Source organism: Canis lupus, chromosome 32 (assembly GCF_011100685.1).
Source record: "Canis lupus familiaris isolate Mischka breed German Shepherd chromosome 32, alternate assembly UU_Cfam_GSD_1.0, whole genome shotgun sequence".
In the NCBI taxonomy this organism is placed as follows: domain Eukaryota; kingdom Metazoa; phylum Chordata; class Mammalia; order Carnivora; family Canidae; genus Canis; species Canis lupus.
In genome coordinates, this window is record NC_049253.1 from 35,698,617 (window position 1) to 35,722,696 (window position 24,080).

Here is a 24,080-nt window from a genome sequence, read left to right on the forward strand (position 1 = left end):
TTCCAGAAGTGGGCTCAATTAATTACCCAGACAAACAAATACACAAAAGAATGTGATATGCTTTAGTATGTCAATCACCTTTACTAATCTTGTAGTCAGGACAGAAGAACTGAGTAGGGAGACATGAGGAGGGCCTGGGAATTTTGAAGAAGAACAAGTTTTGGTGTAGTTTAGGCCTAGGATATGATAGGTTCTTGGATCAGAAGATGAGCGGGCAATGAATCAAGCAGCTATGGGAGGCAGGAATGCGAACTGGTGCAAGTCACTTGCGAAAGCAATAGAGAAGTACCTTAAAAAGTTAAAAATAGAGCTATCCTACAACCCAGCAATTGTACTGTTAGGTATTTACCCAAAGGATACAAAATACTGATTCGAAGGGGCACATCCACTCTGGTGTTTATAGTAGCATTATCAACAATAGCCAAATTACGGAAAGGGCCCAAATGTCCATCTCTTAACTACAGAGAACTAACTGGGGTTGATGGAGGGACGTGGGGGGGATGGGCTAAATGGGTGGTGGGTATTAAGGAGGGTACTTGCTGTGATGAGCACTGGATGTTATATGTATGTGATGAATCACTAAATTCTACTCCTGAAACCGATATGACCCTACATATGAACTCACTAGAATTTAAATAAATGCTGAAACAACAACAACAAAAAGGGGAAAAGAAAGCCACTAAATGTGGGGATTAAAATAATTTGTCATGAGGATAGAGTATACAGTAAGCATCCTGCCTCCTATTTCTTCATCTTCTGTCCCCTTTTAAATCTAGTTGTTATTACTTTCTGGCAGATTTTCCCCCCAGATTATATTCAGTCATGTTATTAATTGCCAAGTGTATATTATATCTTTGATTCTGTCTGGATTCAAAGTAAAGCTGAAAATGGAGATCAGTTTTAACCAACAGTAAATAATAAAAGCCTTGACAATAAACTTTAACAAGCTGTTGATAAGTTGGCTGAAGGTATGAGCCTGTTTAAGCTTTGTTGTGGAAAGGCAACGAGATGAGTGTATCCACAGTTGGACCCCAAGGTGAGCTAAGAGATGGTAGCACAGCTCCAGAGAACTGATGGCTACAGAGGAATCAAAATTTCAGAATCTCTAGAAAAGATGAAGCCAAAGGGGACAGAATTAGGATGCTTTGAATCCAGTCATCCCTTTCCTTAGACTTTCTCCTAGAGCTCAATTATTCAGAAGTAATGGAGGGTTTATGTTTATTCCTAACAAAAGTGTAAGTTATCTTCCATTCAGTCAGCCAGCCACTTGTCCCATCAGTACCCTCTCCATCCCATCAGATAAGAAACGGATGGTACGGGAATTTCTATCTCCAAGTGGCCGATATTTCCAGACTGGGGGTCTGTCTGAGTTTATTAAAGCTTTCATCCATTCATATTCTTCAGTTTAGCTGCTACAGGGGTAGTGGTCTAAGGTACCATTTTATTGTGCCCCTGATACTGTAATAGCTTCCTGCCTGGTCTCCTTGCTTTTATTCTTGCTGCCTCCAAATCCACGGTGTCATATCAGCTAGAAAGATCTTTGAAAAGCAAAGATCGTAATACTTTATCCTCTATCTCACCTCCGGGTTAAAATCCTCTTAATGGGCTCCTATCACACTTAATATAAAATATCTGAATTGTTTGTCACAATCAACAAAGCACCACTATGATCTGGTCCCTGCCTTCCTTTCTTACTTCATCTTACCCACAAAGCTCTAGTCATTCTGCTTTTCTTTCTGTGTTTCTTCATCGGCTAAGCCAATCCCTATGGTGAGTTGTAAAAAGTAGGAATGTCTTCTCTTTTGGTTCTTGGAATAGCTGGTTGCCTTTTGAGTCACCTAGTCAGTCATTTTCTATCATATTACTATATTTTAACTCTCTGCAAACCATTTGCTAATATGGGCATTTACTTCTTTATTTTTGCTGTTTTTCCTCCTCAACCAGACTGCAAGCTTCATGTAAGCAGGGGCTTGTCATGTTGTTCTGTGCATTAACTGTGAGTCCTAGAACAGGGCCTAATAGGTTATTGATACCCAGTAAATCTTTGTTAAAGTGACTGGTTTCTTTTCTTTCTTTCTTTTTTTTTTTTTTTTAAGTGACTGGTTTCTATTCGCAACCAGCTTACAAATTTGGTAGTATGTCAAAGATAATGTAAATGAAAATTTAAATATACATGACAACAAACAGAAGAGATGCTGAAAGGGCAATACGTGATTTCAGTACTATATGAACCTTTTATTATAAAGCATCAACTCAGATAAAACATCAAAGAGGAAGGACACCTCATATTCCCGTCAGTGAGGCTTAAGTTCTAGAAGCCGGTTTCCACCAGGGGAAGGCAGAAGGCACGTGTGGAGGCGATGGGCAGGAGAGAGGATGCAGACGCAAAATGAGTAAGCAGAGAATGCGAGCGCGCTGGAACTTCAGCTCCAGCACAAGTTTGGCAAGGAGGGCCCGAGTTGCTGCAAGATGAAATTTTTAATTATCTGGAATTTGGGAGAAATGCCAGTTGGATGGAGTATCTTGAGGCACAACTTTCCACTCGTAAAGAGTCTTGCCAAGGGCCAGGCCTCGGGCCATCCCCCTCCCCCTCGCCCTCGCCCTCGCCCTCCCCCACCCCCGGCTCCGCCCGGGCCAGTTTTGGCTCTTTGAGATGCAGCTGCAAAGCGGATTCATAAACAGAGGAAGTTGGCTGCTTTGGGTGGCCCTGCGGCCGGTGCAGCCCGGAGAGCCTGCGGCGGGGAGGGCGGGGAGGGCGGGGCGGAGTGGGGAGGCCCGGTCTGTCCCCGGCGGAGCGCGGCCGGGCCCGCGGGCCCTGGGAGGGGCTTTCGGTCCTGGACTCCTTCTGCCCTCCGTGGGGCCTGGCAAGCTCTAGCCCCGGACCCACAAGTGTGCGTGCGCGGCCTCGGCTCGGGCCCCGCCCGCCCTCGGACGCGCCCGGGCGCCTGCCTGGAGGGGCCCCGGCCCGGCCTGGTCGCGCTGCGGCTCCCCCGGCCTCCAGCCCAGGGCGGCTCCGGGGGGAAAGTGGGGCGCGCGGGGGTGGGGCCAGCCGGCGGGGAGCGCCCCTGCCCCGCGACCCCGGCGCAGACCAGAGGCGCGGCCAGAGGGCCAGGGCGCACCTCCCGAGCCTGTCGCCTGTCGCCTGGGCCCTCGCGGTGGGCAGGGACTCCGCGGAGCCGGGGGCGGGGGGGGGCGCGCTCTGCCCCTGGGATTCGTCCGGAGTCCGGCGGCGGCGGCGGCGCTCTTTGTCTTCCCAGGACCTCCTCTCCTTCCTTTCACCCTCCCTGCAGCCGTCGGTGGCTCCCGCGGCCCCGGGCGCGGCCCCGGGAACCCCTGCCACCTCGGTGCCCCGCCGGGTCGGCCGAGGGGGCTGCGAGCGGGAGGCAGGGAGGATGCTGGCGGGGCGGACTCTGGCCCGCAGCCCCGGGAGCCGGCCGGTGCCCGGGCTGTGGCCGCCGCTGCTGCCGCTGCTGCTGCTGCCGCTGCTGCGCGCCCCCGGGGGGCCGGTGAGCGCCCAGGAGCAGCCCTCCTGCAGAGGAGCCTTTGACCTCTACTTCGTCCTGGACAAGTGAGTGCCCGGGGGAGGCCCAGGGGCTTGCGCGCGGCGGCCCTGGATGCGCCGGCGCCGGGGAGACGGAGACGCCCGCGCCCCGGGGAGCGGCGCCTGGAAGCGACCGCGGCTGCTCCCTGCCCTCCCCGACCCACGCGCGAGCGCTTCCTCGCGTGCGCCCGCTGGGCCGTGAGCGCTGGGCCCTCCGGGGAGGTTGGGGCAGTCACCGTTTGCCAGTCCCGGGGTCTCCGCCTGGGGCAGCCGTCTGCAGCTCCAGACCCCGGCCGGGCCCGGCTCGCGCCCCAGCTGGCCAAAGGTCGCCGGGTCCGACCCTGATCAGGGCGCTTTCCTCGTAGCCAGGAAAACCCTAGCGTCAGCATATACTCGGGGTGGTTTGCATGTCCTGCGAAGGAAAGTTGTGTTTGTTTTGAAGGAGCCGGGAACCTACTCCAAAGGATTGGTCAGGTGGCCCCGAGGAGGTGGGTGGGGGGGGGGGCGGTTGGCTTCCTGGATTCTTTGAGTGCCTCAGTTTCAACCGTCTATACTGTTACTCTGCTGGAAGTAGAGGCCGGGTTACCCCCACGTAAATGTTTTGTGTTGTTTGTTTGCTTCTCATCAGTTCAATTTCATTTTACAGGTCTGGGAGTGTGGCAAATAATTGGATTGAAATTTACAATTTTGTCCAGCAACTTACAGAGAGATTCGTGAGGTATTTCTCCCACTTTACTCTGCAGGGGAATTTGAGGTGGAGGGAAGTAGACTGAAGTGTAAGGTATCCCTTTTTTGAGACCTTTTGTAGGGAAAGCTTCTCCAGAAATGTTGATTTTTCTTTTTTCTTTTTTTTTTTTTAAGTGCCTCAAGATCACTATAACACACATGTAGTTATTAGGACAGCCCTTCAGTTGTTCAGGGCTTATTTTATCTGGATCCCAGAAACTTGGCTCAGGCTCTGGGGAAGCATCTTCAAATACTATTACAAATGTCTTTTCCTTTCTGAATTTTCATCTGTTTTGAATTTCAGTTACGCTTTCTCATAATTTATCACATTAAACAAATTTTATGCTAATAGTGTCCATGATATATTTTTCTTTCCACATAATTCGTAGCATTGTAGAGGTCATCATTAAAAAAGAAAAGTGTCGGTAAACTTCAAATGAACATGTGTTAATAACCCACTACCAGAAAAGGCACTGTGTGTGTTTAAAGAAAGACTTGTGTTTACCCAATGTGTGGGTGTGTGGCTGATTTAAAATTTAACTGTTCTATATATGCAATAAGCCTTACTAGGAAAGACTGGTTTTTTTCCTCCTATAAAAAGCATAACTGCTACGAAATCCAGCTTACTTGCTTATTTGGAGGTAACTAGGAATTAGTGGCATCTCTATTTAAAAATAACCCCAGGACACCAGACTTTTGAGCCTTTCTCTCTCTCTCTCTCTCTCTCTCTCTTTCTCTCTTTCTCTCTCTCTCTCTTTAAAGAAAAAAATGCAATGAGCAAATGCAAGTTTATCAAGATAATGGAAAGGACACAAAAAGGAGCTGTATCATTAAATATTGCTTCTTTCAGTCTTGTTAGCCCAAATGTTTTCTGTAAAACAGGCTTGGATGATCAAAACATTTTGAAAGTCATGTTGCAAGTAACTTCAAACAATCTGTAGAGGCCTAGGCAATCCTTGCTTTCAGTTATTGGCAGCAGTAAACTTATCCCTATAAAAATGTATGCTTGTCCATGTTCAATCATCAGTCTCCTGCTTAAGAAGCCAAGTATAACACTCTCATTTCTGGACAGGGTCTGAAGTAAAACTGTCTAGGAAAGAAAAATAAATAAGGCCCCATATTTTTAAATGTTAAAGGCAGTAGAGATAGCTTTTTATAAATGTTCTGATTTGATCTGAGAGTGTACAGAGAGTATCACATAGATTTTGATTGAAAGCAATGGATCATTTCAATACAACATTTTGAAGAGGTGGGGTTTTTATTTATTAGATCTGGCTTGCAAGCTGGAATTCTATAATACATAGTTCTCTGGCTCAAATTTAGTTGCTTAGTTATTGACTCATAATACATTGTAGAAAGTGAATCAAAGTTGACTACTGAAGAGAATGTCTTCCAATATGAATAGGACTTTGAGATCATCCTGATCTTCAGTTTATAGATATTAGTTTCCTATCTTTACTTTCAGATCTTAGTAACAGTTGTGTAGAGTGTCTTGGAGACAAGAACCATTCTGTGAGATCAACGCCTAAAGCTTAAAAGAGGTGGCTAACTGGGGCAGGTGTTGCCAGTTGGAAGTGGGGTGTTTGAGACTTGGACAGCCTAATCAAAACTGATTTGTTAGTGTCTTTCAGATTGTCCATGATACTCTCTCTATGTATTTTTACCTCCAGATCACTTTTTTCTGAACTCATATCAATTATGATAATTAAATCAAATTATGGTAATTAAATCAAACTGACTGCTCTCCAGCGCTAAATATTGTTAGTGACACTCTCTAAGAAGGGTCTGGCCTCCTTTAAGGAGGTGAGATAGAATACCAAGGGAAGAAGTATTTTCTACAAAAGGATTTTACATTGGCCTACAATTCATCTTTCTAGTTGTAGTCTCTTCCCCAAATGGCCCTATGGTTCATGGAGCATTGTTTGAGTGCTGAGAAGCACTGACTCAATCCAAAACGGCTTACGTGGTAAGGTTAAGCTGAATTAGTATATATACTTAGGGAGTTCCACTGAAAAGAAGTCTGGACCATCAGAGTCTGATTTTTTTTTTTTTTTTTCCAGAGTCTGATTTTAACTGAGACTCCATAGCTACAAGATACAAGTCTCTTATATTGTATTTTAACTGCCTCTTTTCTTATTTTGCAGCCCTCAAATGAGATTATCTTTCATTGTGTTTTCTTCTCAAGCAACCATTATTTTGCCATTAACTGGAGACAGGTTAGTGCATTATCATTTCACTGTAGGCTTTTAGTAGGGACTAATCTTGAAGGGATGATGGATATTTCCAAGTAGTGATTCAGGCCTCCCAGTGGAATCAAACAAATGCACAGACAATTCAGCTCTGTTTGCTAATAGAGGGGAAAGGAGGTATGAGTGATATAAAAGAGCAGATAATCTGAAAATATGTATCATTCTTGTTGGCTGTGGGATGTACAATGAAACCCAGATCTCTGCCTTAGTTGTATATTTACTACTTCCCATGTTTCCCCCTCTGTTTCTATAAGTACTTCTACATCTTTCTTGTTTAAATGTAATACGTTAATCAACTAGGAGTCTGCAGAACATTAGGGAGGAGAAAGATATGGATCTCTGGATAATTTACTAGATTCAGCCGACATCCCCCATCTCCAGTCTTACTCTGAGATCTACTGATGCTGAATATATTTGCCTTTGTAAAGGAACTTGCTTACTATTTTTTATTTTATATGTATATATAAAATATTATATACAAACTTGTAAATATATATAAATAATATATATTATATATTTAAATATATTGTACATATATTTTATGTACATAAATACATATAAATGAAAATATATATAATCTTATGATATTTCATATGGCCATTTTAATGTCATCTGAAATAATGGGTCAGGTTAGAGGTAGTCACTGACATATTTTAAAGAATGGCTGCTTTCCATGGGATCACCTTTGTGTAGTAGACTGAGTTCCAAAGTGGGAAGGGAGATTTTCCTTTTCATTCTTATATCTACTTTACTTATTTATCTATTTAATTTACTTTATTTAATACAAAGTATGAAAACATAGTTTTTGCTCAGTTCTTGCTGAAAGAATGGATGGGTTAGCATTTTTTTGAAATCATATTTCTCCAAACTGTCATTTTGGTGCAGGAAGCTGGTGTACTTTGTTTTGCATAATATGTGGATTTCTGAAAAGTTATGCTTGAATGCAGCTTTTTTAATAAATGAATTTTTTCTCTGAAAATGTTAAAACGTAATATATATTTAGTGTTCTATTTGTTTCAATTTTTTATTTGAACTCTAGTTAAGGAAACATAACATTTAAAAGGACTCAGGGAGAGAACTTATTTATATTTGTCAGAATTAATTTGGGAGAAAAATATAAATCCTTCTAATTTGCTTGTGCTTTAAAGTTTTACTTTTCTGGAGAGGAAGTACCTCTGTAGATGACCTCAGTGTTCTCATTGATAGTTTCCTTCCGTACTTTCTTGTGTACATCTGGGTGTCATCAAGAGTCAGAGCAATAGTAGTCTCTTATACCCCACATAGAATAGCTTTCTATACCCAGTGATATAACACTCTTTGTCTCCATGAAAAGAAATTTTGTTCATTGCCCAGTTTAATTTTCAAAGAAACAGATCTTCCTAATGAAGTCTATTCATTAGGAAAAAGAAAGAATGTTGTTAACATTTATAGAGTGTATATGTAGGGAAAAGCACTTAGCATAACGCCAGACACAGTAGACTCTCAGTGATTGTCACCTGCATATGCTGTGCAAGGTTCTCTGTTAGGCACTTCACATATGGATCCTCCAGCACTTTGAGGGTGAAGTGTAGTGATTGGTCACCAAAACTGGTATTGCATGGAAATGCATGGAAAGGGTTTAACATGTTAATCTAAATCAGAGATTCTTCCTTTATCATTGGTTGAATCTAATAGAGGAGAGAGGTGGGATAAAGAGGCTTCCATTTGAAGACATAGCATAAAACAAGCATGTTGCAGTTAAGTCACAGAACCAATTTATTAGCCAAATGCTCATGGACAAGATACTTAACCTTTTTGTGCCTCAGTTTTGTCCACTTGTGTGATGGTGACAATGAGCATGGTGCTAACAATATCTACCCCATAAGACTATTGTGAGAATGAAGTCAGTGAATATGGAGAATGTGGGAGAGTCTGTTGTGTATGTATTCAAGAGAGAACGTTCTTGTAATTATTTATTTCTACTACGATTATTATTGTTTGGATCTAGGGAATATGTAGCATTTTCATGATTAGTGAGGAATTATTATTATTAATTAAAGGGATAATTATGCTGCTTGACAGAATTTATAATTTTCTAGGAGAAATATTGTTAAGGCTACTTACAATTTCTGTACGGTTCACTCTTTTTCTTTTGAAATAGAGATACATTCAGTTGTAACGAATTGCACTATTTGTGGCATGCTGAATTAGTGTGAGGTGGCCGAAAGTACATTAAGAAGGTCTAGGTAGATTACAGCTGTGCTACTTAAACTGATTTAGAGACTTGGGGCAAATCATCTACTCAGGTGTCAGTTTTTATGTGTGTAAACTGCAGACATAACTGGCCATGTTTTCTTTCTTTCTTTTTTTGAACCTTTATTGATACTCTTATGTGCTTTCTTAAGAGAGTTGTTCTAAGATGAAAATAAGACAATGCTTGGAAAAGTACTTTGTATATCACAGTCTCCATTAAAGGATATTATCTTCTGCTCCTCGTTGTTCTTTTACTAATTTAACTTTATTACATCAGTAACTTCTCAAACTTTTCTGTCCTGGGTATTTGGGTATATGGTGTCTTCATCCATTACCGGCTCTCAAGTGTGTAGAAACAGTCACATATTTAGATACAAACATCACTGAACAAATGTTTCCCCAACTATTGTGGATCTTTGTTTCAAAGCCTAGACATTGGAATTCTACGTATAAACTTTCTTGATGTCATAGATCACACTTACAAGGAGATCTGAGTAAATGAGAAACATAGCAGGTTTCATAATTTTAGTATGGTTATGAGAAGTACTTCTTTCAAGTTTTCAGAGTGTTGCTAGATATTTTCAGTAGAGATGAAGCAAGATTGGAAGCCAGTAAGTCCCTAAGATAGAGCAGTGTCTTCTTAGAGAATTTCAACATGGAGTCCAATACTATGTAAATACGTGAATAGAATAATACACTCGGCAAGAAATGATCAGTCATTTTGTATACTTGTAATATAAAAACTACTCTTTTAAGTGTTTCAGTTTGAACCACTCTCCTCTCCTCCTCTGAGATAGAGCAAAGAGAAGTCGAAGAGAAGAGAAGAAAAGAAGAGAAGAGATAGGAAAGCTCTCTTTCTCCTCTTCCGTCGAGGTCTCATCTCTTCTCTTCTCGTCTCTTCGCTTCTCTTTCTTCTCTTGTCTTGTCGTCTCCTCTTTATATTCCGTCTCTCTCTCCCTCTCCTCTCCTCTCCTCTTCTCTTCTCTTCTCTTCTCTTGCCACCATGATTTTTATCTTCTGTGTATCTGTTCACCCATTCATCCACCTACCCACCTACCTACCTGCTTGCCTACCTTATATATGATATATTGAGCATTATGGGCTCTGGAGACAATACAAACATGACTAATTTAGTGTGTGTGACAGTGAGGAGTGTGCACATACATTGAAATAGCTCAGGGTTGTGTTATAGGATCAGATAAGAAAAGTGCCATGTTGATTCAATACGGACAAATCTGGCCTCTCAATATTAGAGAATCTGAATCAAGAGTAATTTTAAAGAATATTTTTAGTTACTATGCTACATAATTGGGGATAGTGAATTATGCTCACATCTATTCAATATGATCTTAATGATGTAAAATGATTTAGTTGAAAACATTTAGTGAACAGTTATTATGTGCTAGGCAGTGTGCAAGATGCTTTCCATTTATTACCTCATTTAATCCTCATATTAATACATGTAATACATACTACAATTATCTTAACTTTACAAATGAGGAAATGGAAGCTGCGAAAGGTAATGTAGCTTATCCAAGGACATAGAGTTAAGATGTGGTGAGCAGAATCGTCTTTGAAAGTATAGAGTATGCCACTCTTGTGCTTATGACAGTTCTAATGGCTTAGAATGGAAAACACATGTCTCCTGATGGCCTAAGAGCCCTTCCTGATTGCCTTGCCCATCCTCTCCAGCTTGTGCCACAGTTTAGCCCACTGGTCTTTCCATTCCCTGAACAGGCCAACTTTGTTTCCACATTATGAATTTTGTTCTTTCTCTGCCCCAGAAATGCTCCTGGCTAGCTCATTCTTATTACTTAGGTGTCATCCCATGTGTCCCCTCCTCTGAGACCCTTAGTCTGGCCATCAAGTCTACAGGAACCCTGGCCTTCCTCCCCAGAAATCTGCCAGGATAGTCTATTTGGTTACTACTTTTTGAAATTATTCTGTTAATTAATATTATTTTTATTTCCATCACCCTAACATAAATTGCATGAGAGCTGAGGGGTCTTCTCTGTCTTGTTTACCAGTGTATTTGATACCAGAACAGAGTCTAGCACATAGTAGATACTCAACAAATTATTATTATTTTTTTAAAGATTTTATTTACTCATTCATGAGAGACACAGAGAGAGGCAGAGAGAGAGGCAGAGATAAGAGAAGCAGGCTCCATACAAGGAGCCCGATATGGGACTCGATTCCGGGACTCCAGGATCATGCCCTTTGCTGAAAGCAGATGCTCAACCGCTGAGCCACCCAGACATCCCGATGCTCAACAAATTCTTTTCTTTTTTATTTTTTTGGTTTTTTTTTTGGAGTTTGATTTGCCAACATATAGCATAACACCCAGTGCTCATCCCGCCAAGTGCCCCCCTCAGTGCCTGTCTCCCAGTCACCCCAACCTCCTGCCCACCTCCCTTTCCACCACCCCTTGTTCATTTCCCAGAGTTAGGTGTCTCTCATGTTCTGTCACCCTCACTGATATTTCCCACTCATTTTCTCCTTTCCCCTATATTCCCTTACTATTTTTTATATTCCCCAAATGAATGAGACCATATAATGTTTGTCCTTCTCTGATTGACTTACTTTATTCAGCATAGTACCCTCCAGTTCTATCCACGTTCAAGCAAATGGTGGGTATTTGTCGTTTCTAATGGCTGAGTAATACTCCATTGTATACATAGACCACATCTTCTTTATCAACAATTTCTTGTTGAGATGAATGGTAGAATTGGTGTGACTCTAGAACCTGAGTTATTTTAAAAAACATATTATTTAAATTCAGTTTGCCAACATATACGATAACACCCAGTACTCATCCCATCAGGTGCCCTCCTTAGTGCCTGTCACCCACTCACCCCATCCCCCCACTCTCCTCCTCTTCAGCAACCCTCTGTTTGTTTCCCAGAGTTAGGAGTCTCTCATGGTTTGTCCTCCTCTAATTTTTCCCCATTCAGTTTCCCTCCTTTCCTTTTTAGTCCCTTTCACTATTTCTTATATTTCACACATGAGTGAGACCATATGATAATTGTCTTTCTCCAACTGACTTATTTCACTCAGCATAATACCCTTCAGTTCCATCTATGTAAACGTAAATGGTGGGTATTCATCCTTTCTGACGGCTGAGTAGTAGTGCATTGTATATATAGACCACATCTTTATCCATTCATCTGTCAAAGGACATCATGGCTCCTTCCACAGATTTAGAATCTAAGTTATTAACTGCTATCATGTATTTTCTCTCTTTCAGAAGTCATGACTTAGGTTTGCTAAGTTTCTTTCCCACTCTTATAGATCAGTTGTAAATATTTCCGACTCTCTTTTTAACATATTTGTCCCCAAATTGAAAAAGTCATATAATTGTTTGACCTGAGCACAATAATCAATTACTTAGGAAAAAATATTTCTTAGGTATAATTATAGGAAATTAAAGAGAAGTCATTTGATTAAATTTAGATAATATATACAGTTGTATTATTTGAAAAGTTTTCTTTTTTTTTCCTTAAGATTTTATTTATTTATTCATGAGAGACACAGAGAGAGAGGCAGAGACACAGGCAGAGGGAGAAGCAGGCTCCCTGCAGGGAGCCTGATGTGGGACTCGATCCTGAGACTTCGGGATCACGCCCTGAGCCAAAGGCAGATGCTCAACCACTGAGCATCTGAGCCACCCAGGTGTCCCGAAAAGTTTTCTTATTCCTTAAAATCTGAATTAAAAGTTAACTTGTGATAAAACAGCCCTTCATAAGAATTGGTAACTTATAAATTGGTTCATTAATTTTGCACAGAAACTTGGCAGGATCTGTAAAAGTTTAGAAGGTTTCTATCAGTGATTCTACTTTTTAGAATTGTGTTCCACTGAAATACTAGCACCGGTGGGCAAAAATAGGTAAATGCAAAATTGGACACTGCAGTAGTGGTTCATAATAGTGAAAATTATATTCAATCTAAATGTATTTCAGTTGATGTAATGAAAAAAATGTATAGAATGGGATACTATGTAGATAATAGAAAAATTGGAAAATCTGTATATATTAACATAAAAATATATCTCAGATACATTAATCGAGAAGAACAGGTGGCAGAACACTAAGTATGATTTTATTTTTCTAAAATAAAAACAAAAAATACCTTTAACTGTTTTTGTGATGTATGTGTGTGAGTGTGTGTGTGTGTGTGTGTGTGTGTGAGATCATAAATGTATGGAAAAAAGTCTGAAAGATATGCAACGAATTGCTGACAATACCGTCTTAGCAGTGAGATTCAGGATGGGGAGGACCTTCCTTTTTTAATTTCCATACACCTTGGCTATTCCAGTTTTATTTCGACGTTATTCTTTGTAAAAAAAAAAAAAAAAGAAAAAAAAAAAACATGCTCGAAAAAAAGTTACTGCTTCTTTAGCCAGAGATAGCTATGTTGGAGTCAGAATGGAATTTAGGGGTTGGAAAGAGAAAGTATTCAGGAATAACACATTTCCAGTTGTTACCTCGGGGGATCCTGAAGGCTCCCTGTTAAAATGAAAACACAGGAGTGGACGTTGAGTCACGTAGACATGGAAGCTATATACTAGTTTTATGACCTTGTGTAAGTAATTTCACTTCTTGCTGGCCAGTTCTCTTGCCCGTTAGAAGGCGCTAATCATTCCTACCATATTGCAATGTTGGGATGGTTAAATGCATCTGATGCATGAGAAGGCCTAATTGACGTGGGGAGGAGTCAAGGTTGAAAAGGGATTTGCGGGTTATCAGTGTACACCACCATCAGAATTTTCATTCTCATGTGCCAGAATTCTAACAGGAGTTTAGAGAGGTCAAATAAACTTGCTGGAAGTCACACAGCTAAGTAGTTAGAGCCAGGATTCACAAGATATTATTTGCATCTATACATATATTGCTTACAAAGCATTTAGCAAAGTGTCTGACACAAATAATAATGTTGAAATAAAATTGGAATAGCCAAGGTGTGTGGAAATTAAAAAATGAAGGTCCATTCCATCCTGAATCTAAGACGGTATTGACTCATGAGCGTGAGCACTTAACTACTGCATTGCCTCAGACTTTCTGTATTCCCCCTTCTCTGCCTTTCACAATTAGTCAGAATTTGTCATATTCAAAGACATATTCTTCCTCTAAATTTATGCTGTTCTCTTACAAACAGTGATGTGGTGAGAGGAAGTGAATGTAGTTTTTTTTGTTGTTGTTGTTGTAGTTAGAGAAATGATGACTCGTGTTGAGAAAAGTCAGTTTTGGCAACGCATTTGTGCTAATCCTGAGAGGTCTGGGCAAGATAGCAGCTCAGATTCTAGTCATGGATATGCTAAGAGTGAACTTTCATGCAGTCCCACATATGCTTTATATTCTAGGAAGTTAAATACATTGTTACTCATACCTGAGAGACAACCTGGCACACTGAAGTGTTCAAATGCAGAGGTCAATTTCTCATGACTCAATAGGTATTGAATGGGGGAAGTGGGGTGAAAAAATATACAGAATGCAGCCAGTTGGACTCAGGTGTGATCCATGTACCACATTTTGTAAGCATAGACTAAACTGGAGGGAATTTTTTCACAAAACCCAGATAGTGCGGAGCATTTTGTAAGCACATATTTTTTGACCATGGATTCATTGGTCTAGATTCTGGACCACAGAGACATTGGCAATGTTGGCCTTAGAGTGACGTGTTAAATAAACAATAAGTACATTTTGATATCAAGTATAATAAGAGATAGGTAAACCTGTTCTGAAGATAATAGAATGTATTAGCGATGTTTGCATTTAGAAGATACTCCTTCACTGTCTTGTAAACTTCGAACATTTTTTAAGTTGAGGAGCTGGTAGAGAGCAATTACATTTTTGCGATTTATCCTTTATACAGTATGTAATATAGTATATAATAACATAAATAAATAAATAGAAATGTGGGTATATTTGAATGAATGAACAGATTTTCCCTCATATAATTTTTTTCTAATTTTGTCAATTTGCTTAATATTGTGTTTTATTAATGGAAGGAGATAATAACAGTGGCAGATGAAATTTATTGAGCACTAACTGTGTGTCAGACACTTTGGTAAATGCTTTGTAAGCAGAAGCTCCGGTAAAGTACTAAAGTGCTAAATGGATTATAAATGACTAGTATATTTGTATAGATGCAAAATAACATCTTGAGAGCATTGTTTTGTTTCATATTTCAATGTACTAAGTTTTACCTTCTTAAAAACATTTAATTATGTAACTGGATGATCATTACAAAATTACTGTGTATTGCTACATTTTATTTGCAGTTACTGTTTGTTTCAAGAACTAATGTTCCTGATTAATAATCTCTTGAGGACAAAGGATGGAATTGACCTATGATACAAGTTTCTATAACATTTATACTCATGCACTAATGTACTTGTATTAATTGGCATTTGGTAGCATAGATAATATGCAGTTTTTTAGCTTTTGTCGTAGATTGTTCTGTGGCCTCCAGTTAAGCACAGAATACATATAAACATGTATGTGTGTATATATATTCTCTCTCTATATATGTATACAGAATAGATATATATATATATACACACTACATATACAAATATATGTATATATACTTAAATATATTTAAGTCTATAAATTAAACTTATACACTTATTTAAATATATAATTTAAAAACTCTGGGCTGGGCCCATGGCTTACTTTAACTGATAGAATATAGCATACATAAACGTAGAAGAGTGCCAGTTCCAGGTCTAAGCCTTAATAAGGCATGGGAGTTTTCTTTCTTGTGCTCTCAGTAGCCAGCTGGCATATAAAAACTTTGATTACCCTGAGACCATCATGGTAGGAGGGAAACCAACCCAGCCATGTGGAAAAGCCATCTGGAAGAGAATGAAGACTACAGTCAACAGTCCTAGCTGTGCTCCTCTGCAGTAGCCAGCACCAGTGCCAACTTGCCAACCATGTGAGTGAGGTCATTTCAACCTTTCTAGCCATTCCTACTTCTCAGCTGACAATGTGTGAAACATAAGAACTGCCCATTCAATGCACAGTATCATAAAAAATAAGTTGTGTTTGCACCACTAATTTTAGGGTAGTTTATTAGGCAGCAATAGATGGCCAAAACAGAAATGTGATTAGTTAAGATGTTGTCTGTTGGAAAGTTCAAATGCTATACAGATAATATAATTATGTGTATAAACATAATATCCTTAGTTATACGCAGAAGGTACTTAAAATAAAAAATTGTGCCTTAATTGTATTAGTTGAGCAAGTCAGAATTCTCTGCTAATCATTTTATTATGCTACCATTTACAATATATACTTATTTTAGTTATGACGTCATAAATACCCTCCAAAATACAAAGTGTTCAATGGATGGAGAAGAGCCATTGATGTGCAGCGTGTGGCAGTGTAGTTGCCCTCTTCTCTTCTCTTCTTCTCTTCTCTTCTCTTCTCTTCTCTTCTCTTCTCTTCTCTTCTCTTCTCTCTTCTCTCTCTCTCCTCTCCTCTCCTCTCCTCTTCTCTTCTCCTCTCTTCTCTCTCTTCTCTTCTCTCTTTTTCTCTTTCTCTTCTCTCTCTTCTCTCTCTCTTCTCTTCTCTTCTCTTCTCCTCTTCTCTTCTCTCTCTTTCTCCTCTCCTCTCCTCTCCTCTCCTCTCCTCTCCTCTCCTCTCCTCTCCTCTCCTCTCTTCTTCTCTCCTCATCTTCTCTTTCCCACCCCTCCCCTCCCTTCTCTTCCCTTCCCTTCCCTTTTATCTCTCTTCCTTCCCCTACTCAGCAGAGAAATTTGGCAGGTACTAACAGAGCGGAAAGTGTTATTTTATAGATTAAAAAAAGAATCAGTATGTTTTTGCCTTTCTCTGATCAATATAATCATGAAATAAAAAAAGAAAGAGTTGATAGATTTTAGCTCACTGATTCTCAACAAAAAGAATCAGGTTTATCCCATTTTATTTGTTTCATTTTGCCTCTTTCCAAAAAGTATTTGAAGCTGAACATAATAACATTGCAGAAAGATAATAACATAAAAAGAAAAGTTAAGATCTTAGAAAAGAGTATGTAGCAATATGATAACCATAGGAACTTAGAATTTTGTGAATGAGTAAGAAATTTACTGTGGGCTTCCCAATAGTTAGGGCAAGAAATGGTTTACATACTTGTAGCTAGCAGGAAGGAGGAAGTGTATAGTGATTACTCAGGGATGACGAGAAACTTCTGCCACAAGATCTGAGAGGGGACATTTTGTGTTATGATAGCAGCACCCTTGACTACAGCTTCACAACAAATACCAAAGTAGTTTCAATATCACTATTCCTGTAGCTGAAGACATAACGTTAAAACCAAACTTGGTGAGGTTGATCTAAGATGTTGTTGGATTTGAGCTTTATAACATGTGCATTTTTTCTTTTGTTTTTTGTCATTCCCTACTTGCTTTTTTTTTCTTTTAGAGGTTTCTTTAAGTCATAGTATAGATGGATGAGTTCTCTTTTTAACCTGTGACATCATTTTGCTTTCTCCCAATTAGCTGTTTACTACTAGACAAACTTAGAACTTACTTTTAGTTGCTTGGGATCTTTTGAGGCCTGAGATCTGCCCTGTCTTGTTTTGGCTTTCATTTCCCCTAAAATGACACTTGGTAGAGGCTGACAGACTGTGTAGTTATACTGGAAGGAGATAAGACCAGAGCTCATGTGTGTTGATGTTATTGACTGTTGGCAAGAAACACTTTTCCTCCAGTGACGATGCAGCTGCAAAAGTAATGATGGAATTCAGTGCTACTTAGAATATTATGGTGTCAGGTATTGTCATGGATAGAAAAGCCAGGGACAGTGTTACTTCTCCCAGTGAAATAAGCTAGTTGAGTCTTACCTTCCAAAAACAATTCTGAATTCCACGTCCGGCAAGTTCTTGTAGCTTAGAGTCCTATTGTCTGGGTCTTAGAAGAAATTAAATGGTGAGGTGAATCTGAACTGAATGGACAAGGCAGCTTCTACCATGAAAAATCTATTTGTTGTGTGAACTTGAATTTCAGTTGTCTTTTCATTTCCCTTTTGGCAGCAAACATTAATGCTTGAGGACACGCTGCCACTCATTTCTTGGAAGTACCAAATATTTGGTTTTTGTCTGCATTCAGACAGAATCAGTTTCAAGTTTTGTCTGTAGATACTTAATATAAATATTTAGATAAAACAAACTTGTAAAGTAGGTAATTTAGTTCATCATCTGTGAATTTCTTTCCTATGGTAGATTGAAAAGTTTATTGAACGCTTACTTTGTTAAAGGCATTATTTAAGTAATAAGCGCAGAGTAGGAGGATACATCATAAATGATAGACAGGGTGATAGTCCACTGTAAACTTCCAGTCTAGTTGAGAAGTGAAACACTAAATTAAATCAGTTACATTATTTTAAGGTATAAATTTGAGACAAAATTATTCATTGTAGTAGAAGTTGATCATGGATGTGTTTGGGACACCTTAGAAAAAATAGTATAATAAAGTCAAAGACAGGTTCAGAATAGGCTGATTTTAGACCAAGTATTAAAGGAAGCAATGTGGATTGGTAGAGATGACTGAGTCAGGAAGAAAGAGGATTAGGTCATACTTTGAAAGTTGTCTTATGTTTTTGGGAAACTCCTTGAGATGGAAAACTTGTCTGATACTAATTTTCGTTACAGCATCAACATATAATCAGTAACTTACTTTTAAAACATGAGTGAAGCTCTGGTGGATGATTCATTTATTTCAAGTGTTCGAAATACAACATTGCAGCTCGATGAAACTTTTTTTTTTTTTTTTTTTACTGTTTCGGACATACGTTTTAATGGTGTGTGGTATATGTTATATGTATATAATTTTATTTTAATAGTGTATGATGTGTGTGTGTGTGTGTGTGTGTATAACCTTTTATGTATGACTCTAGTAAGTTCCTTGATAATCAGATAATCTACTTTTTGTGATTAATGTTTCATCTATCATTGTTAGTAATGTGGGTGCTTTTCATGTTTTATTTAAAACATTATATTTCAGTTTACCATTGCAGGACTTTTTTATTTAGAAAGGTATTTTTCTTGAGGTGCCTGAGTAGCTTAGTTGGTCCAGCGTCTGACTCTTGGTTTTGGCTGGGGTCGTGATCTCGGGGTTGTGGGATTGAGCCCTATGTCGGGCTCCACGTGCGCTGAGTGTGGAGCCTGCTTGAGATTCTCTCTCACTTTCTGTTTCTCTTTCTCTCTCTCTCTCTGCTGGAGCATGCTCTTTCTGTCTCACTAAAAATAAAAAAAATAATAAAAAAAGAAAGGTATTTTTCTTTGCTTCTTTTTAAAAATTAAAATTCTATAAACAGTATATTAAGATCTCTCTTCTGATCCTTTAAATTTAAAAATTGAAAATGAAATTCTGAGTTTAGTTTGGATTGTTTTTGCAACATTATTGTATTTATCTCATATTATTCTTATGGTTTCTTTATTTTTCAAGGGTTCTTTGGAACCTATATTTAAAAAAACCTGAAAAATAGGTCTTATTTTACTTAATGCACACAAAATAGATTTTTTTTTAAAGATTTCATTTACTTATTAGAGAGAGAAAGACAGACAACAAACAGGGGGAGCAGCAGGTAGAGTGAGAAGCAGGCCCTCCGCTAAGCAAGGAGCCTGATGCAGAACTTGATCTCAGGACTCTGGGATCATGACCTGAGCTGAAGGCAGATGCTTAACCAACTGAGCCACCCAGGTGTCCCCAAAATAGCTTTTAATAATGTATTCATACTTCATTTAGATATACTGCATTGAGACACTAATTGGTCATGATGAAAAAGATTATTCTATAGTTTTTCAAGTTTTTCGTTCATATTGCCTGTTTCAAGAATCCATGACCATCCATCCATTTATTCTTTCAATTTGTTCATCAGAAATGTGCTAGTACATTGTAGTTACAATATTCAAGAGAATGAGTTGGTGTCTGCATGGAGGAGAAGATGCTACAAAGGTGACTAAATTTCTGAGACATGTGACTCTGGGAAACACAAAGTAGAAACTGAATTTCTATAAGTTAGGGTTAAGTAATATGCTTTAGAAATTTACAAATAACAAAGTAAATTTCCAACTTATAGGGAAGTGGGTGCGTGCTTCAGAAATACTTTTTCATTTAAGCTGACCTAAGCAACCCTTGTTTGTTTTGGATGAAGGAAAATGTTTCACTCCCTAGCATTTAGTCAAACAAATATGATAGAAGTTATCTGTTCTCAGCTCAAAATGTCTAGAATATACTTAGATTTTTCCAAGATATTTCATATTGTCAAATAAAATAATACTTTTATTTGTTGTATTTAAAATATGAGTGCTCTAATTTATTAAAATAGCAAAAAGTATGAGAAGTTATCTATCCTCAAAGCTCATGTTCTTTCCTCTTCCTGAAGAAACTTTAATTGTAACCCTGCCATGTTTTTTGATAAATACTTATTGTAATCTTTGCTCATTTTTCTTTCATTTAATTTTCATTATTTTTCAGAAGCAAAATCAGTAAAGGCTTAGAGGATTTAAAAAATGTTAGTCCAGTAGGAGAGACATACATCCACGAAGGACTAAAGCTAGTAAGTTCTTTAACATTTGTAAGTATGGAAGAGAATGTTTCCTTATTCTGGAATGCAAAAAACTGTAACTCTCTAGTAAAACTCCAATACCTCATTACAGGTTTATCTTTAAAAAATTTTTTAAAATGCTTTTAGTTGTTCTAAGGAGGAGACTGATTTACCATGGTGATAAGAAAAATTTGGATAGCATTTGGCTTTTTAAGGAATTTTTCATTTTTTGTGTGCTTATTTTCAGACTAGTCAATCAAAGCTTAAAATTTATATTCTTTACACCCAATTGTAACTGCTCTATAATGTGAATATATGCATATTTCAAATAAAATAGCTAACACAAAATACTCTTTTTTATTTTATTTTTAATATTTTATTTAAATTCAATTTGCCAACATATAGTAAAATACCCTGTTTTCAAAGCCAGTCTGTAATATTTTGATTTTGTCAGACTCATACATTCAGCTTGATGAAACATGCTGGTTAAAAGTTAAGATGAAATTGTTAGTGAGATAATTATTCTTCATTTTCAGGCAAATGAACAAATTCAGAAAGCAGGAGGCTTAAAAACCTCCAGCATCATAATTGCTCTGACAGATGGTAAGTTGGACGGTCTGGTGCCATCATATGCAGAGAAAGAGGTGAGTGTTGAACTGAAACTGTTCATTATACCCTGGTGTACTTTGCTGTGTGTCTCTGTATTCATAGCCCGATATTGGAATAATGCACCCCTCTCTCTGCACCCCCCTCCATAGGCAAAGATATCCAGGTCATTTGGGGCTAGAGTTTATTGTGTTGGTGTCCTTGACTTTGAACAAGCTCAGGTGAGTACAGCAGATCTGCAAACCTTAATCTAAATTACATCATCATCTTAAGGGTATTTTTTCAAATTCTTTTCACTGATGACCTACTGTGACACTAATCTGTTGCTAAAGATTTTTTATAAAATTATTTTGAACTCTGCATCAATTATGTCTGATTTTGAGAGGTTTCATTGCTGAAAACAACACTCTAAAATTTCCGGAATATTCATTTGGTTCAGAAGAAGTAATATTATGGTCACATATTTGGACTGAAATAATATGGATAATCCTTTTTGAACTCAACGGACAAGATTATTATGACAGTCTTATTTAGGTGTTTTAGTTTGATTTAAAACTTGACACTTAGGAGTGCAGGGATTTGAGAAATCTGTTTAGAGGAAATTTTTAATAGTTTTCATTCCAAAACCCCAATTTTTTCATAAGTTTTGGGGGTCTATATATTAATTTTTTTTTTTCCCTGCTCACTAGATGGTCTTACATTTAAATTTTTGGTTGAATATAACTAAGATTTCTGTGTCTAATGACATTTTTGGCTAGTAGAGCTCTGCAGTGTTTTGAGATTCAAACTTGAGGCCAGTGTAAAGGGGTTGTGGCTGATTCATTTCATTGTGATACATTTAGAATAACACTAGTGCCATCTCCTTCAATTCCTGACAGACTACACTGGTGAATTAATCCTGTGGTGTAATTTTCCAGATGAACATAACTGAAACATAATGAAGTGTATAAAATGTATGTCTCAACTACCCGTTAATTGAATGTTCCTCGTTTTTCTAAAGCTGGAAAGAATTGCTGATTCCAAGGAACAAGTTTTTCCTGTCAAGGGTGGATTTCAAGCTCTTAAAGGAATAATTAATTCTGTGAGTATTTTTCTGGGAGTAAGAAAGGCTTACGATTTTAGATACATTTTAAAACATAAGGAGTAATCTTGATATCCCTTCAGGTGATCATTATCTTGAAGAAAGAGATTAAGAAGGAGGTTTGTTTGGTATTGAGAACATGGCTTAATTCTAAAGATCTGGATTTTGTCTGGATTTTGTTTGTATTAATGGTTGGTATTAATTCTTGTAAATTTGACTCTGTGAGCTTGGATTTGAGATTTCAAGTTTAGGATCTTCATAAACAGTCTTTGACACTTCCACCGTTTGAGCGTGGAGTTCCTGTCTTGATATCTTGAAAGTTTTATAGGCTTTAGAGAAGAAGTATAAAATAAAAATTTGGATTGGAATGTGTGATTTCTCCCTCTTCCAAAAATGGCGTCTCTTAGCTCTCAAGCAGACACCTTGCACAGTGGCTGAGTATTTGACTGCTGTTGTTCTTTCCATTTTAATGATTAATAGTTTCACTGGAGCTCATAATATTTCTGCTTGTAATTCAGTCGCATTCTCTCTGATGATTGTTAGAATCGGGGCATCCCTAAAGAGGGTAAGGGGAAGTATGATGATGAAATGCAAAGCAAAACTCCTAGGCTTTCAAAGCTGAGGTTTATGTTTCATTTTACTGCCTTTTTCTAGAAGCACTAGGAACAGTTGCTATTAAGTATTTATGATATTTTGGTAAACACCATCCTAAAATGGAAGTGAATAATATATACTCTCTAAGCCAAAGCTTTCCCTTTAATCTTTAGGTATTAACTGAAGGAAAAAATAAGTCTCAATATCTTTGGACATTTAAAATTTCTTTTTAAAGACTGTGTTTTTCAGAAACAGTGAGATTGGTTGGTTTTGTTTTTAAGTAGCATGTAGGTTTTTTCCCCCTAATTCATGGAGCTTTTCGAAGAAAAAGATATGATTTGGTTCTATTACATGTCAGCACTTCTAGTGGACAGGCTGAATGTAAATACAGAATGGAACAGAAATTTTATTATTTTAGGAGTTTAATTATGTTTAGTTGGAAAAATTGCAATGGAAAAAATAGGAAATATTTGTATTCATATTTCTATGAATATTTCTATGGATTTATATTTGGATTCAAGGTAAATACTCTGTGATTTGGTTTAAAATACAGGAAAATTGGGTGGACAATGCAAAAGGGAGCATAATTTGATCCTGAAAATAAACAAACCATTGGATTGTATTTTAAATAGAATTTATTGTTTTTGGAGATTTGCAATTATTTTTAGAATTATAGTGGGGAGGAGAGGAGACTTCTCTGGGTTATTCCCTTTGGAATACTATACCAATGGGTATAGTGTTCATTCTTTTTTTTTTTTTTTTTTTACATTTTTAAAATTTAAATTCAATTTGCCAACATGTAGTGTAACACCCAGCGCTCACCCACCATGTGCCCTCCTCATTGCCCGTCATCCAGTTACCCCATCCCCCCAACCTCCCCTTCCGCAACCCTTTGTTCATTTCCCAGAGTTAGGAGTCTCTCATGGTTTTTCTCCCTCTCTAATTTTTCCCCACTCAGTTCTCCTCCTTTCTCTTATATTCCTTTTCACGATTTCTTATATTCCATGTATGAGTGAAACCATATGATGATTGTCCTTCTCTGAATTCTATCACTCAGCATAATACCTTCCAGTTCCATCCACGTTGAAGCAAATGGTGGGTATTGGTCCTTTCTGATGACGGAGTAATATTCCACTGTATATATAGACCACATCTTCTTTATCCATTCATCTTTCGATGGACACCGAGGCTCCTTCCACAGTTTGGCTATTGTGGACATTGCCGCTATGAGCACTGGGGTGCAGGTGTCTCAGTCTTTCACTGCATCTGTATCTTTGGGGTAAATCCCCAGCAGTACAATTGCTGGGTCGTAGGGTAGCTCTATTTTTAACTCTTTGAGGAAGAGTGGCTGTACCAGTTTGCATTCCCACCAACAGTGCACATCCTCTCCAACATTTGTTGTTTCCTGTCTTATTAATTTTCACCATTTTCACTGGTGTGAGGTGGTATCTCATTGTGGTATTGATTTGTATTTCCTTGATGGCAAGGGATGCGGAGCATTT

At 38.5% G+C, this 24,080-nt stretch overlaps 1 protein-coding gene across 2 annotated transcripts in view; it reads left to right on the forward strand.

Moving 5' to 3' along the window:
• The first annotated feature begins 2,888 nt into the window (after positions 1 to 2,888).
• Positions 2,889 to 24,080, forward strand: part of ANTXR2 (ANTXR cell adhesion molecule 2) — a 159,942-nt gene continuing 138,750 nt past the window's right edge. The window contains exons 1-7 of one of the 2 annotated variants that reach the window (XM_038582324.1): positions 2,889 to 3,568; positions 4,188 to 4,259; positions 6,412 to 6,483; positions 20,228 to 20,309; positions 20,834 to 20,941; positions 21,056 to 21,124; positions 21,904 to 21,984. In XM_038582324.1, coding sequence (XP_038438252.1) covers positions 3,393 to 3,568; positions 4,188 to 4,259; positions 6,412 to 6,483; positions 20,228 to 20,309; positions 20,834 to 20,941; positions 21,056 to 21,124; positions 21,904 to 21,984 — 660 coding nt within the window. In that variant the 5' untranslated portion in view covers positions 2,889 to 3,392. Of the gene's footprint in view, positions 3,569 to 3,841; positions 3,962 to 4,187; positions 4,260 to 6,411; positions 6,484 to 20,227; positions 20,310 to 20,833; positions 20,942 to 21,055; positions 21,125 to 21,903; positions 21,985 to 24,080 lie in introns of those variants that run through there. The other variant, XM_038582325.1, reaches the window with a different exon arrangement.